Source organism: Amyelois transitella, chromosome 2, assembly GCF_032362555.1.
Source record: "Amyelois transitella isolate CPQ chromosome 2, ilAmyTran1.1, whole genome shotgun sequence".
NCBI classification, from domain to species: Eukaryota; Metazoa; Arthropoda; class Insecta; order Lepidoptera; family Pyralidae; genus Amyelois; species Amyelois transitella.
This window is the reverse complement of record NC_083505.1, coordinates 4,096,759-4,113,707: the sequence shown is the minus strand read 5'-3', so window position 1 is coordinate 4,113,707 and position 16,949 is coordinate 4,096,759. Positions and strand designations below refer to the sequence as shown.

Here is a 16,949-nt window from a genome sequence, read left to right as displayed (position 1 = left end):
GCGAGAGACCACACATTTTAAGAGGCGCTTTTGTATAAAGAAAAATGTACTCCTCGTATATAGCCCGAAAAAATGCGTCACCTCATCAGAATATTTGTATGATTTTCTATAGAGCTCATTAACCCGCGTCCGGTGGCGAATGCGAACGGTTTTTGTTAGAATTTATCCGGCGGCTGGACCAATTACGCAGTCGTTCTTCCTTCCTGACAGACGTACCATCAAATATGTAGCAGGCCTTTAGCGAAAAACCGGCGAAAAAATCGCGAAATGGCGGGAACCGTCGAAAAATTGCGGCCGCCGTGACGGACGCGTGGACACGGCGTTGAATGAGTGATGCCGGCCATTCGTTGGTGACTAATCAATAGAGCCTCCAGGCCTGCAATATTCACGCTGGTAATAGCCGAAACCAGTTACCCGCCGAGGGAGCTACGTGCCCCAGTGCTATGTGGGCGGCTAGTCCGAAGCTTGCACTTTTTAACCGACTTCCAATAAAGGCTCTTAATTATTAAAAATTAACTTTTTATATATATAATTAAACTTCAATCATTATTTGATTGCTTTTCATTTATTGCATCTAAGGAAGAACTGAACTTATGTTAAGTTTTAATTATGTAAAGAAATTGTAAAAATATTCCTGTCACTGGAAACGTTTTTGCATCGCTCGCTAAAGGGCTCACTTTGTAATGAACGATGAATAAATAAAGAAAAGAATATGTAACGAACCAAACATAAGTATCTAATAATCAAAGAAAATTACAATAATTTTCGAAGTCGTTGTCATGAAACAAAAGGCCTCATTACTTACTTATCAGACGGTTCTTGTACATTCGGAATTTCGGACCCGTAGCGAGGGTCATTTGACGATGCTCGTGTCCAGTTTACAATGGCCAAAATAAGTTCCGTTTGCTTTATTTTACGTAAATAAATGAATTTTGGAAAGTGGTACCGCGTGGTAACTCATGGTGTCCTCTCGCGTGTCGAGGCCTCGGAAGAAACCTTGCTCATAGATCTCCTGATAAGTACTAAAATATCTGTCAATTAATATTGGGGGTATTTTTTTCATAATTGAAATAGCTAAGTTTCAAGTAATTTGTAGGCAACTTTAGTCATCTTTAGGTAGGTATGGTAAATACCAAAATAGGTTTTTATATAAGAGTTGGTAGGTACATAAGTACGTGACAAGTACATTTTCTTTAAGTGTAGCTTATTATAAACTTCATGTTGTCTATTTGAAATAAATTTTACCTATTTGTTAAAACATGTCATCGTAAAAACAGTTTATCCGTCTTTAAATTAACAAGATGTTTTTACGAATAAAATTTGTATTTTCATTATTACCTAAAGACAAGAAAAGTTTGCGGCATCATCATACAATCTTCCAGGGTCTCTTTCGTGGCTTATTAGGATACACTTTACTATATTTATATTATGTGGATGTAAGCATACATCATTATGCGTGGTCGTTGTCCAGCCAGCCGTGTTCAGCCGGCGGTATTACCTACGGGAAAATTCTCCTTTTACAATATTCTCAATTTAAGGAATACTAATGAGCGTCTTGTAACAGTGGTTTGTTGTATGTTAGAATTATTTACTTTAATATATATAAAATTCAGCAATAAAGTTTTTAACAGTTTGCATTATATACATATAAGTACTCGTGTTTTAAAATCTACGATATTTATTTGTAACAAGGACAAGGAAGGAGGGCGTACATCTCCGTACTCCATACTATATGCAAAATTTCATGCAAATCGGTTCAGTGGTTTAACTGTGAAGAGGTAACAAACAAACGCTCTTTCTCATTTGTGATATAAATATGGATATGGGTGCTTGAAACTAGATCTAGAAACATATTTTCCCAATCAAATAGATATTCCGGATATAATGGATTGTTAGTGTACCTACTTACCTACGATCATTCCAACTCTACTGCGGCGTCAACCTGACAATTTGGTGGTTCTAGGTTCGATTCCCAACTATACCTATCAATGGTAAATAGGTAGGTTATCTCTCAATGTTCATAGGTAAATTATATTTACCCAATTCACCCTCGTATTTCAGGAAGTGGAATCGTTGCACTACCCTCGTATTTCTAAATACCAAGATAAACGCTAACGATATCCTATAGCATAATGTGAATTCTATCGTGTGTTTTCCTTATGCAAATCATATCTACACAGTCGAACATAGTACGCAAACAAATTCCATGTGGTATTCAAATCATTTGAAAGTCTTCTCGTCTTACACGTGTTCAACATCAATCGAGAGTAGTGGGCTGATTTTAACTAAGTTATAAGTAACTAAAATACTAACCCCAAATTACATGTGATACCCTACCCCATAGGTACCTAAATTAATTTGATTTTCGCCAATAAAGATATTCAGTTTATTCCACTTACCTATGTAACTACGTATGTCCGTCATGAGCGTTTGTAAAATTACATTTTTATTGAAATTTTGATTCGATTTTATATATTCAAGAACCTATGTATAAAAATACCTTTATGTCGCCAAACCAAGTAGTAAAGTAGGCTGTTGTATTGGATGGGTTGATGGCTATTAAGAATTTTATCTCTAACTAATCCAATCCCCAGAATTATTTCATTCTTTTTTTTTCTTTGTTTAAAAACTAACAAGTTACCCGAACCGTATAAGTTATTATTAAGTCAGCCAATTAAATTATACACGATTGTTGCATGATAATGCTTAATTGGGGATAATGCAACAAGGTACCTACATACATGCTCGTAATTAGACGCTGAAAATGTGTACGGTAGTTGCAACTAATTCGGCCTCACTCGACCGACTCATTACCCCTTTTCAGTGAAACACTCTTTCCACTCAGACTTACACAAATTCACATTTGCAATCAGAGCCCGGAGAAAAGTTCCTCCCGCTTACCCCCTTCACCCCCGCGCCGTGCCGCCTTTAATTAACAGAAAGTGGTTCATTAGAGCTTATTCATTAAAGCAAGGAGTAATTAGCGAACTCTAATGAATGCTGTAATAATGTAAGAGCGGCCGGCGGACCGCGGCCCGACTTCTACGTTAATCTAGAACTGGGAATAATTTAGTAATGGCGTTAATTTATTATGGAGCTGATTGCGGGAATTAACCGGATAGTGAAGGGCTGAGGAATGCGAGACGCAGAGCGGGGTGGAATTAATAAAACTTATTATTACTTGTATTTTTACCGCGTGACTGCTTCTCGTAAATATTATATGTATTGGCACAATTATACAAAACATTCTTTATTATTACTAAGATAAATGGCAGTGACATGTCTATTTATATGCGAGTATCTATGCATTTTCGAAAAGAAGGAGAAAGCAGCAGTACAGCCTACAATGTAACTCGGAAAATTCACCTTTTATAGAGGAAACGGTCTAGTATTTTGGTCTTCACTGAATCGAATATGAAAACTAGCAGAATTTATATCAATTCTTCGTTGTCCCTGTAACAAAACAAAAAGGAACAAAGTACTTTTCAGGACTTTTAGTACCCTGGTAAGTACAAAATTTGTGAACATTATTAATGACTGCAAAACCATCTGATTCTATACACGCAAGATTGAAAGGTATCCAAAACTACGTTAAAAAAATCTAAAACTTACATGTGCCTCCTTTCAAAATGCTTTGTGCCTATACTAGTTTATTTAAAATACAATAAATTAACTTTCTATCTCACTTTTTTGATACTTCTTACCTAGATAGATCGCAATGAATTATTATAACGTCAAGGGCCTATAAAATTAATCCTTTTTAAGGAATTACCAAACATATATGTATGTATGTGCTCATCACTGTAAACGAATGTCAGCCGACCAAACAGGATTCTGATGAAACTAATAATGCATTCTAACAAGTCTCTGATTTCAGCCATTTATGAAAATTTTTGACGGTGTAACCGAATAATCAATAAGCGTGAAAAGGAAGGATAAAGCTATTGACAAATGGCGCGATATATAAGCGGAGTTCGGGACCTAACATTTACAGTAGAAGTTCTGCATCAACCAGTCATCATGTTCACATACGTCGCAGTAAGTTTTTTGAACGGCTTAATTCCTGGATAAAATTAAAATGTACAAGTTTTCAATAGTAGTTTAAATCGATATTAAAAAAATAAGTTAAATCGATAGTAAAAAGTGCCGTGTGGTTCCCGAAACCAAAACAAAAAAGAACAGGACCACTTCATCTCTTTCCCATGAATGTCGTAGTCGTAACAGGCGACTAAGGATAGATCTATTTTTAAGTTATTCGACCAGACCTTAACATAACTTAAATTAAGGTAATTTAAATGTCAACAGCTACTTTCACAAAAATATTCAATACAACAATTAGCAAATGCAAAAATGAGAGAGAGCTTTTGCCATAAAATAGTTTCTGCATAGTTTATTTTTTTCAGATTGCCTGCGTCTTGGGGATGGCTGCAGCTGCACCCTCATACCCTCTAGTCGATTCCATTGTAAGTATGTAGTTATAAGTTTAAAAAATGAAATGAGTCGTGAGGTTCCTATAAAAAGTTAAGTTTCATAAAAGTAATGTACCTATAAGAGTAATAAAAAAAATGTTGATGATAATACGGCGATATAGCTAAATACCTAATGCAAACTAGTACACTTATTCACTTCTTCTTTCTTCTGGTTTAAGACCCGGTTGCATCCTCACCACTCTGGAGGGGAGCCCGGGGTATATACCCTTGACCATTGATCCTGGATTCGGTGAGTCAGGTTTTTACACGAAGCGACTCCCATCTGACCTCCGCAGCCTTTAAACGTAACCCGTATTGGATCGATCATGGTTACACATCCAGTTGTCTGAATGTGCAGATTTCCTCTCGACATTTTCCCTCGCCGTAAGAGCATCGGTCAGTATTCAAACTAATGTACATAACTTCGAAATGAGTCATTGGTACACGGCCGAGGTGGGATTCCAACCTGTACCTTTATGCGCCACACGCATTTTAACCGGGCACCTTACCGATTCGACCACCAACCCTCTTATTCACTAGCCATTTATAATTTTACTTCACCTTTACAAATTCCAGTCAATCCCCCGCTACGGCTTCAACTACGCCGTAAGCGACCCCCTGACCGGCGACAACAAGGCGCAAACTGAGCACCGCGACGGCGGCGTTGTCAAGGGCTCGTACTCCCTCGCGGAACCAGACGGCACCATCCGCGTTGTGGACTACGCAGCCGACCCTGTCTCCGGGTTCAACGCCGTCGTCAAAAGAATCGGACCGGCCGCACACCCGCAGCAAATACACCTGCCAGTCACTAAAATTGCCCCTGTCGCCCCTATTGCTATCGCCCAGGCTCCTATAGTCGCCACGAGCGCGTGGGGCCTCGGACTAGGATCTTTGGGCCTTGGTAACTTGGGCCTGGGAAGCCTCGGACTCTCCCACGGAGGCTGGGGCCTCGGCGCTGGACTGGGCCACGGCTTATGGTCCCACTAATGATTGCAAACCACACGTTAGATCTATTGTGTTTTCACTAGGCTATTTTTAAAGTTCTCGAGTGAAAATGTTAATAGTTTAACGCAAGGCGTATGATTGAAATGTTTTGAATAAAATGTCAATGATATAAACATGTATGTTTTTCTGTATTTTAATCTGGCCCACGAAAGTCTTACGGCAGTTGCTCTAACTACGCAGGTAGGTTCTATTTATGAACGTTGAACAATGCACATAGATATCTTCTCTCCCTTTCTCACTTTTGGTCAGCAGTCAAAAGTCGCAATTCACAATCGTACGAATCATTATTTAAACAGTTCTAAAAACAAAGTTTATAAAAATAAGAAACCTTTATTATGAAAAGTTCCATTTTTAATAGCTTTATTCTTATTTCCTAATGGGTTTCAAAGAAAAAATGTTTTATTTTACTACGCATTTATTACATAAATACACATCCATACTTAAATGCACATAATATTTGAGCAGTTACAACTGTCCTTTCACACACCGACCCACGGACAATAATATAACGTATAATATGTACACAAAAATATATTTGCTATAACAGTAATATATTTTATCCACGCGATATGAATGCAGTTGGGTTCTTAAAGATCTCTTCTCGGTGGAGTTAGGTGGAAGAAGAAGTAGAACCAAGAACCAAGTTTTCAGATCAAAAAGAAATACAAACACGCCAAGAAACAAAAAGATTTATTGAAAAAAAGAAGAATACAGAATGGTCCACTTAACTCCACTGACAAACGCTAGCAGTTGGGACATTTTGTCATAAATGTATGGCACATGGCCATTGGGGTCTTATATATATTTGTCAAGAATAAATATCAAGTCAGGATATTTTATATTTTAAGAAAAAAACAAGAAACTCTCGTGTCTTTATAGACATTACTTAGCGAGACTGAAAAACACACATTAAGAACTATTTTGCTTAAAATGAAAAATGAACTATTTGGACAAAACATCCAAAAATGTCCTAACTGATAAGGGGGTTCATTAGTTTGCACTTATTCTTCAGAAAAAATATTCTAAAAATAGATTAAATTCACCCCCATTTACCGATTTATTCACTGGAAAGAAATTTCGACAATCAAATCAATAAATAATGTGAATGTGCGGCACTCTCTTGTTTTTAAACAACTAAAAATATCGAGACGCCATCGTTGTCTCCAATAATAATTTATTTTCACATTTACATTTGTCAATACAGTTTACACGATGTAAGTTTACATACATTTATCATTACACATTTCTCCAATCCCCGGCATTCAATTCACGTGAGTCAAGGAGTGATTTATTTTGTTACGTGTGTAAGGAGCCTTCACCAAATAACCATAGACAAAGCCGGTCCACGAGGTATGCGAAAACCATGTCTGCTATCAATACTTGCACTAGTATCACTCGGTACTGAAACAAAAAAGTAATGTAATTAAATTTTTTGATAAATAAACAAATGTACTGGGCACCACGTTGGGCGCCATAAGCCATGCTGTTACGGTGAGGGAATCCATCGTGTCAACAGGTATCTAAAGGTTGAAACATAAAGAGCGAGTTTCTCTGTACTTTAATACACAGTCACCTGCAGAGAAACCAGACAATCGTGTTGGTTTTTATAATAAGGAGGTCATGTTTCTCTGCAGTTTACTGTTCATAAATAAAAATGAACTCACATCAGGCAAGAAGTTGGTTATATAGTTTATCTATAGTTGACTACACAGCCATCAGCTTAGAAACGTGATTTTTTTTTTAAAGGAGGGTATGTTTCTCCTCGATCGATCACAAAAATATGTTGGGACTCACATCAGGCGGGAAGTAGACTATCTCGAACATGTGCGAGAGGTCGGGCAGCGCGCCGGCCGCCAGCGCCAGCACGGCGCCGCCCGACAGCGCGACGCTGTACAGCAGCGGCTTGTTCGCCGTCAGCCCCTCCATGAACGGCTCGCCCTGGGTAGTTCATATTTTTTTTATTTACATACATACTTATAATCACGTCTATATCCCTTGCGGGGTAGACAGAGCCTACAGTCTTGTAAAGACTGATAGGCCACGTTCAGCTATTTGCCTTTAGCCCGTTCATTTCGAACTTTGTATATAACAAAATAGCGCGTCTTACGAACATCAGAAGCTCGAGCATTTTTAAATGTAAGCACCAAATTAAATCGCTCCTAATTAAATGGGATTATATTGATACTGAACAGTTTTTACAAATTCCAGTCTAATTTACTGTCAGGTCCTGCGAAGCATCTTCACTTGAAATTTATATATTTGTTTTCTTTTTTCACCTTTTTTCCTTTAAACAAACGATATCTATGTAATTTAGAAGTTTGATTAATGCCTTGTATAGCATGTAACTATTAACTCCTGTAAACTTATTGTCGGCTACTTTTAACGTTATGTATATATATGTTCTATAACATTGGTTACCATAGGACAGGCATGTTGCCTAGTGTGGGACCAATTGTATAACCAATTGTAGCAAACCTAAATGTTAATAAAAATAAATTTCATTTTCAAAATTTCCTTTAAGATAGGATTGAGATTCAAATAGTGACAGGTTGCTAGCCCATCGCCTAAAAGAAGAATCCCAAGTTTATAAGCCTACCCCTTAGTCGCTTTTTACGTCATCCATGGGAAAAAGATGGAGTGGTCCTTTTTTGTATTGGTGCCGGGAACCACACGGCACTTTTTTTTTATACAACTAATAAACCTACATACATCACGCCTTAACGCGGAATTCCCTTATGTATGTCTCTTTCCCGATACTAACAACTTGGGAATTTTCAAGGCAATAGTGAATAGGCATTATTTGAGTTTGCGTGACTAGACAGGTATAAAAGTCTCTACAATACTTTAACGCCACATCCAGCAGTATAGCTAAATGATTAATTTAGATTCAAATAACGGCAGCAACGGTTGCTAGTCTATCGCGTAAAACAAGAATGCCAAGTTGATGACCCTTTATTAACATATGAAAATCTACACGGGAAGAGAGTAGCTGGTACTGCTGGTAACACTTTGTTTTCTCTTCACTACCAGATGTTTTTGTACAAGTTGAAAACTAAATTTTTGTATGAATAAACGCTTTTTATTATCCTTACACAAAAAAGGGTTTAAATAATTACCCTATAGTTAATGGCAAAGGTGGAAATCTGCAGTGCCATAGAAATTATGTATACTGTGCTGTTAAGCAGATCCGGCGCAAACTCTCGTTCCTCATCTTCCGCTAGATCCATGTCCAGTTTGGGTTTGGTGTCTCTGCAAATAATTGGATGATATTTGTTAAATATCTAGAATTGGTGGTCAAGTGGTAAAATTACCCGACGAACAAGTATACCTTTCCTACTATACCCCGGCTCGAAAACTTTTTCCTGAATTAAGTTAAAAGTAATTGGTTAATGTGTTGGAGAAGCGGCCGAGTACCAAAAGATTGGTGTAAGGCTGTTATTGTGCCACTTTACAAAGGAAAAGGGTCACAACTGGACTGCAAAAATTATCGTGGTATAAGCCTGCTTAGCGTCGTCGGCAAATTGTATGCTAAGGTATTGATTAATAGAGTCAGGAATGAAACTGATGACAAAATATGGGATGCTCAAGCGGGATTTCGAAAGGGAATGGGATGTACTGATCAGGTCTTTTCTTTGCGGTGCATAGCCGAAAAGTTTTTGGCCAAGAGTCAAAAAGTCTATTGCACATTCGTGGATTTGGAAAAGGCCTATGACAGAGTTGAGATGAATGAATTGTGGTCAGCACTTTCTATGCATGGGGTGAGCAGTCTCTTGATACGAGCACTGAAATCCTTATATGAGGATTCGAGTGCTTGTGTCAGGATAAACGGAGCGCACACTGAGTGGTTTAAGATTGAGAAAGGTGTTAGGCAGGGATGTGTTGCGTCACCGTGGCTGTTCAACCTATTTATGGATAGTTGTTTGACAGATTTGAAAGAGTCTGAAAGTGGATTAAGGATGAATGAATTACTCGTCAAATGTCTGCTCTATGCCGACGATCAGGTTATACTGGCGTCATCAGCGGAGGAGTTACAGGAGATGGTAAACTGTATGCATGAAGCTTTAAAAGAGAAAGGAATGAAAGTGAACGTAAGTAAAACTAAAACACTGGTTTTTGAAATGGAGAAAGAAATGACAGCATGTAATATTTTGATTGGAGGAGAAAAAGTTGAGCAAGTGAAAGAGTTTGTATATCTAGGATCAAAGTTTACATCAGATGGCAAGTGTGATAGTGATATTGAAAGGAGAGTGAACGCGGGGAACATGGTGAATGGAGCTTTGCATGCCTTTATGAGCAGTCAGAAACTATCCAAAAAGGCTCGACTGGCTGTGCACAGGGGCGTGTTGGTCCCGACATTAATGTATGGGAGTGAAAGTTGGGTATGGCAAAAGAAGCACGAAAGCAGAATAAATGCAGTGGAAATGAGAGCGTTAAGGAGTATGTTGGGTGTGAAATTGAGTGACCGGATAAGGAACAGCGTGATAAGGGAATGTTGTGATGTGAAAGAAGATGTAGTTACAGGAATAGAAAAGGGTATGTTGAGATGGTTCGGTCATGTGGAGAGGATGAATGAAAACAGGTTGACTAAACAGATATACAAGGAGAGTGTGGAGGGAAAGGTCGGGGTGGGAAGACCTAGACGAACATATCTTGATCAAATTAAGGACGTCCTGGTGAAGGGTCAGGTCAAAAGTGCCCGAAACCGCCGAGCTTGCATGAAGAGAGTTATGAATGTGGATGAAGCAAAGGAAGTATGCAGGGATCGTGGCAAGTGGAAAGAGGTAGTCTCTGCCTACCCCTCCGGGAAAGAGGCGTGAGTTTATGTATGTATGTATGTATGTAATTGGTTAATTAAGTATTAATGCTAATCAATGTACAATCAGTTACGGTATGGATATTAACAAATTTAAGCGACGACTGAATGTAGTACCATGATCCAAGCTGAGTAACATTGCAATGTCGCGGACTTTAGACAAGATTTGCTCTATATAATAACCTGCTTTGCTCATTCCCGGAACGTGATCATTGACGAACCACAATTTACATTACAACACAATAAAATTCATTCACAGACTTACATTACACAAAAAAAGTAAGTTTCTCACCTGCCAGGAGATCGCACGGTGGCTTCATGTACCAAATAAATGAGGCACAGAAAGTGCACCGCGAACTGGGTGAGCACCGTCATTATTGTGTACAAGTTGAAGATGTTCGGCAGAGGGCGCTGTTTCGACAGCTGCTTTAGAGGCTGGAAACAAATAACAATTGATGATTGATTTGTTCAGAAACTATGCGAAGGTCTGAGGTATGAGGGGTCGTGAAATCGTAAATGGGTTATTTATTTATTTTCCGATTGCATGCGATTAACTTTACATAATCTTCTTTTGCATCATAGATTTCTTTTAAAAAACTATGAACCATATTTTTTTTACTCAAGTCCATAGTTATGAATAACATTAACATCACATGTTATTTATACAAATTATTTATACGAAACAGCATGTTTATATTGCAAAACAACAAATTTACATTAGACGACATGAAGATGGCGATGTCACTAAAACAATTTCCAAACAGATCTTACCTTAGATCTCGATATGAACAAGAAGCACGACGCCAACAATAAACTCTGCAAGGTAGCCTGAGTATCACTGAACTTGATCCCGTCGAGGTAAAGCACCGACTGACTGTAGGCCAGGATCAGCGCGTTCAGAGCTAATATCTTGAACATCTGCAGCGTTGTGACAAGGGTGCAACGGCCTTGCTTGATTATATGACATACTGGAAAGACAGAAAAGAAATTTAATAGGCGTCTGATAAGTTCATTTACTCTTCGACATAATAAATATTTCCTAAGGTGGGTGTCAAGCAGGCTATAAGCAAATCTTGTATTTCGAATACAAAAGATTGAAATGATAGTTTGAGGCATGGAGAAATAACTTACTGCAAAGAATACTGGACAGGCGGCTGGTAAACGGCGCAGCGACACTGGCGTCGCCGAGCCTCACGAGTTGCGGCTGATCATCCTCCTCCAGCTTCCTCACGGCGCGCCGCAGCCGCGCGGCCGCCTCGGCGCGGGCGTCGGCGCGCGGCTCGCGGGGCGCGCGCCGGCCCGGGGGCTCCGCCTCGGGCGCGCGCTCCTCGCGGGGCTTCACGCGGAGGCGCTCAGGCGCGTTCGCCAATATGGCTACCCCCACCTGTAAATTGTCTTTGTGTGAAACGTTCTCGGGTTTTCTCATTTAAATATAAGCAGTGTAAGTATATGGGAAGTAAGAAGAGGGGTGCTAACGCACGAAATTAAGGATGAAGATATTTGTAGTGTCTTAAGAATCAACTTAAGTAGGTTTTCTTGGGTTAGTATTTTTAGAATTTTCTAAATGTAGTCAATTATTTTTTAAATATTAAGAATAAATAACTTACATCTGCATGTTTCAATGCGCCGACATCATTTGTTCCGTCCCCACACATGAGAGTGGTATATCCGAGAGATTTCAGTGTAACTATTACGAACTCTTTCTGCTTAGGCGCGAATCTCGCGAATACTTTGATATGAGGCATCAGTTCTTTTAAGAATTTGTTGTGAAACTCGTTCAGGAAAGTTAAACCTTCTCCAGTGATGCAGAGATCAAACTTCGAAGTCAATTGTTTAGATGTCTTGAATGGCTCCACAGGTAAATTCATTTCTTCGTCTATAGATTTCCAGCCCCATTTACCTTCATCCGAGGTTAATATGAGAACCTCGCTTTTCTGTGTAAACTTCAACTCTTTAGCTACGTGACACGCAGTCAATGGATTATCACCAGTAATCATAACAACGGAATGTGATGCATTGATTATTTCAGAGATAGCTTTCTTAGAATCACTCTTCAACGGGCACGATATTATCACGAACCCAACAAACGTCAATTCAGATTCAACATCCTCCCTTGACAAATCTCTTATCTCTTGTGAACTCAATTTACCTAAATTTCTGTATCCCAAAGCTAAAACCCTCGCGCCTCGTCGAGACAAAGTTAAATAAACATGATCATAATGACTAGGAACTTCTTTCAACATTTTTTTAACTGTCTCAGGTGCGCCCTTCACACTACTGATGTAGTGGGTTTCCATAAATCCTCTTTCGTTGACCTGATAGCCTGCAATGACTGACATTCTTTTAAGCGCACTTGAGAAATGATTTCTATGTACAATCTTAAGACCTGGTGACTTGCCCTTCTTTGGCACAACAGCATCTCCTTTCGTGAGATTCCACTCTGCTGCTTTAAGTGTGGCCTTTTCCAAGGGGTCACCCACCACGCCATCGTCTAATTGAACTAAGGAATGACATGAAGCTAATACTTGTATAGTCTCCATAGGAGCTTCAGAAAGTGGAATGACAGTGGCGTCTTTGTGGTCGCCTATACCAGCGACACCTTCTACCACTAAATTATCACTCGTGAGAGTTCCAGTCTTATCAAAGCAACATATTTCAACTTTACCAGCAAATGGTATTCTGAAAGGTTCTGTACAAAATACTGCCAATTTCGATAACGATAACAAGGATGTATTGACTGCCAAAGACAACTCTATAGGCAATTCTGGAGGCACAACCGACGTCAGAATTAAAGTGCATTCTAAAAACAGTTTATACCTATTTCTCTCGGGATCTTCGCATCCCTTTATCCAAACATACGCAGCCGCAGCGATGGCGAAAATTAACAAGAACAAAATAAAACCGAATGTCTCGAGATTGTTGGCAGTGACCCTTTTGACACCAAATAGGATTGTCCTCAATAGTTTCCCTTGAGACGTATTGAAGCCATTGCGGATTACGTAACCAATGCAGCCATTGTCTGGGGCCTTGAGACCCGATGACACGTTTTTTATCGGAGACGTGTGCTGAACAATCTTTGTACCGCCAAATAACATATGCAATTTTCCATCACCCTCAGGTTCAAGATTCTGCATTAAATTTTTTTCGTTCTCTAATGATTCTTTCATCTGCGGTACGCTTTCACCAGTAAGCATGGACTCGTCAACAATACAAGATCCTCTTAAAAGGAGAATATCGCAAGGAACTAAGTTCTCATTGACCGAGCGAGTCAATGACACAACGTCGCCTGGTAGAAGCTGGTCACTCATTATTTGGCGCCATCTCCTATTTCTGTAAACATTGATGTTGTACGGCTTGTTACCCATCTTCCTGATTTCCGCCATGTTTCTTAGTTGCTGCTGCACCAGAGTACATTCAAACATGACTAACATTACTAAAGTAAATATAGAGTAATACCAATACTTGTCAAGGCACCAGAGAGCCACACAAAATACTTGAAACACAAAGAATGGTGCCGTTGCTCTTTCTTTGAATAATTCCATGAATTCTGGAACAACCTGAAAAAAAGAAATATTTTTTATCACTCTGACAATACTCTTTTTATCATTTTTGCATATTCCCGGTTTCACCCTCCATTGCAGCACTTAGAGGCACAGATTGTGCCTTACAGTCACTTATACTAACAAAAAATTAATACATGAATTTATTATATTACATAAAAAAATATTTTAAGAAGATAACATATTCTAAGTATAAAAGTACTAAAATCCTTACCATTATCATCTCATTCTTGCCAAATTCCTTCTCAGCTATTTCTATAGCTTCATCATCTAAGTAACCTTTCGACTCCATGTACTCCTCATAAGTTCTATTGACAGGAAACACCACTGTATGGAATGTTTTCTTATCCCAGTCATACACATATTTACTCTTTTGGAATATAAACCAGACATCTGGATTGACACTATCCTTTTTGGTTGACTAAAAAAAATACAATCAATTAATAAATATAAACTGTAAGGAAACAAAATACATGATTATAGGTCAAACACCAAATACTTTTCAGCTATATATTAATACATATTTATAATCATGTCTATATCCTTCGTGGGGTAGACAGAACCAACAGTCTTTAAAAGACTGAAAGGCCACTTCTATCATTACGTCATGCAGATGCACTGCATGCACTGTTGGCTCTGTCTACCCCACGAAGGATATAGACGTGATTATAAATATGTATTAATATATAGCTGCAAAGTATTTGTAATGTTAGCAATAGGCTAACATTCTACAAGAAGAATCTCAAGTTGATTTTCCTTACCCTTGATTGACTTTTGCACTCTACACAGACGGGGAAACAGCCAGCCGAATCACAAACCACAATTAAAGCTTGCACTAGCTGAATGTTTTCCCTAGGTCATCTTTTACTGTGACATTAAAGTGATGGGGGTGGTCCTATTAGATACTGGAAACCACACAGTCCTACTATGCAGCTATGTTGATGTTACAGTAAGATATACTACATAGTATAAAACAAAGTCGCTACTTTAGTCTGTTTGTCTGTATGCTTAAATCTTTAAAATTATGCAACGGATTTTGATGCGGTTTTTTTAACAGGTAGAATGATTCAAGAGGAAGGTTTTTATGTATAATAACATTTATAATTTTGCACCCGTGCAAAGCCGGGGCGGGTCGCTAGTCATTAATAAGCAGCAATTTCACAAAGTGCAGACAGTTCTATTAATCTCTAAACTTCCTAGATTGAAGTATTTTTATTAAATACTAGCGACTGGCCCTGCCTTTGCACAGGTAATCCCTTCATCTTGAATCATGCACTTATTAAAAACTGCATCTAAATCCATTGTGTAGCATTATACTAGATCTAAGCATACATACAAACATAGATATAGACGCCGAAGCGACTTTGCTCTATACTATTGTTAAAATCAGTAATTACATACCTTGGTATGATGCAGTGTAACCAATTCTGAAAACCCATTATTGGAGGTTGGAACTACTTTAACTATTTCAGCTTGAATCGGATCTTTAACCTAAAACAAGCAATAAAAAATATCAACAACATCCATTAAATTGAGGTTAGTAACAGTTGCTTCGTCATCTCTATGCAGTGGGCACAGTGTAAACCTACAACCACAGTCCTCTCTAGGGCAAGTGAGGTTTTTACATAAAGCCAGGGAAACTTAAACCTGTACTGAATCATTGTTTCACAATCAGTTGCTTAATTGTTCTGGTTTACCACAATGTCTTTTTCTCATAAGAGAATTGCTCTTATGATTCCAAACTCTACATCAATTGATGATTTTTGAAGTCTAAAATCATCTGCATGAACACCGACCAACTTCTTAAATAAGATCAGTGAGTATGAACATAGTTACTATACACACAATGTAAATAAACAGATATATATAAATATATATAATTTTGCCCTAATATCCCTTACCGTTGAGCAACAGAGGAAACAGTGGATATGAACACTCCAGTAACAACACAGGCAAACTAGAATCTGCACCAGAGCAACCACTACAACAGTGACGAAACCCGCTTCCACGTATTCCTCAAATCCGTATACAAAAATCCAAGAATAGAATACCAATGGGTAAATTATTATAAAAGGAAGTATAGTGCCTTGCAGTACAAAGGCAACCGGCTTGAATAACTGAGTGTATTCCACCAAATCGTCTAGTGACGACTGCATTTTGTTTGATACCATATTCACTGGCCTGTATCAATCAACATAAATCTAGTGTGAACATAACATAGAATTTATTTTTTTAAAACATTTTCACAGTTCAATACAACATAAAAATAGAATTGGTAATTTTAAACTCTCGAGTATTTTATCAAGAAATTCCCAAAAAAAATTATTTCATTTCATCAAGATCAACTCGCTGGCTGACTGAAAGAAGATTTTGACATGGATGGATTGTGCCTTGGGTTGGGATTGTGCATTTGATTTTGTCAATGTAATTTTTTTCACCAGGGTGGGCACTGATCACTAGAACAAGCTTTTTTGATGATGTTGAATGCTTGAATTTTGTTCATGGCGGTCAAAGGTTCGTCAAAGACCCTTCTTATATTATTATAAATGAGAAAATCTGTCTGTTACCCTTTCAAGCCTAAACCACGAACCGATTTCGATAAAATTTGGTAAAGTCAAATATCCGCGTCTTTACGCGACTGTGTATGATATGTATGTATGAATACAAACACACATGTGCCGTGTGGTTCCCGGCACTATTACAAAAAAGAATAGGACCACTCCATCTCTTTCCCATGGATGTCGTAAAAGGCGACTAAGGGATAGGCTTATAAACTTAGGATTCCTCTTTTAGGCGATGGGCTAGCAACCTGTCACTATTTGAATCTCGGTTCTATCATTAAGCCAAATAGCTGAACGTGGCCATTCAGTCTTTTCAAGACTGTTGGCTCTGTCTACCCTGCAAGGGATATAGACGTGACCATATGTATATATGTATGTATGTACAAACACACATATGTTCAAAATAGAGTTGGCTCTAATGAAGATCACGAGCTACTTTTTATTAGGAATAAAAAACGATGCGGATGAAGTCGCGGGAAAAAAACAGTTTGTAATATGCTTACATGAACTAAATTGAAGCACTCAGTCCAATTAAAGTGAT

General features: G+C 38.4%; 2 protein-coding genes across 2 annotated transcripts; one reads left to right on the top strand and one right to left on the bottom strand.

Moving 5' to 3' along the window:
- Nucleotides 1-3,928: 3,928 nt before the first annotated feature.
- Nucleotides 3,929-5,461, top strand: LOC106142985 (larval cuticle protein A2B-like). Its single transcript, XM_013344945.2, has 3 exons — nt 3,929-4,038; nt 4,404-4,463; nt 5,046-5,461. Exons 1-3 carry the CDS (start codon nt 3,952-3,954, stop codon nt 5,454-5,456), a joined length of 558 nt encoding a protein of 185 aa, XP_013200399.1. The 5' UTR covers nt 3,929-3,951; the 3' UTR covers nt 5,457-5,461.
- A 691-nt stretch (nt 5,462-6,152) lies between these two features.
- LOC106143190 (endoplasmic reticulum transmembrane helix translocase) lies at nt 6,153-16,234 on the bottom strand. The gene is made up of 10 exons (XM_060944786.1): nt 15,749-16,234; nt 15,249-15,338; nt 14,062-14,268; nt 11,895-13,844; nt 11,419-11,671; nt 11,059-11,255; nt 10,580-10,722; nt 8,591-8,723; nt 7,269-7,412; nt 6,153-6,875 (listed from the first exon to the last, which is right to left on the bottom strand). Exons 1-10 carry the CDS (start codon nt 16,016-16,018, stop codon nt 6,771-6,773), a joined length of 3,492 nt encoding a protein of 1,163 aa, XP_060800769.1. The 5' UTR covers nt 16,019-16,234; the 3' UTR covers nt 6,153-6,770.
- Between the last annotated feature and the right edge of the window lie 715 nt (nt 16,235-16,949).

Coding starts and splice junctions, on each gene's coding strand:
- LOC106142985 (XM_013344945.2), top strand. CDS start 3,952: ATGGCGCGATATATAAGCGGAGTTCGGGACCTAACATTTACAGTAGAA. Junction 4,039..4,403: donor TCATGTTCACATACGTCGCA/GTAAGTTTTTTG, acceptor TATTTTTTTCAG/ATTGCCTGCGTCTTGGGGAT. Junction 4,464..5,045: donor ACCCTCTAGTCGATTCCATT/GTAAGTATGTAG, acceptor TACAAATTCCAG/TCAATCCCCCGCTACGGCTT.
- LOC106143190 (XM_060944786.1), bottom strand. CDS start 16,018: ATGGTATCAAACAAAATGCAGTCGTCACTAGACGATTTGGTGGAATAC. Junction 10,723..11,058: donor TGTTCATATCGAGATCTAAG/GTAAGATCTGTT, acceptor ATTTGTTTCCAG/CCTCTAAAGCAGCTGTCGAA. Junction 6,876..7,268: donor TAGTCTACTTCCCGCCTGAT/GTGAGTCCCAAC, acceptor TTTTTGTTTCAG/TACCGAGTGATACTAGTGCA.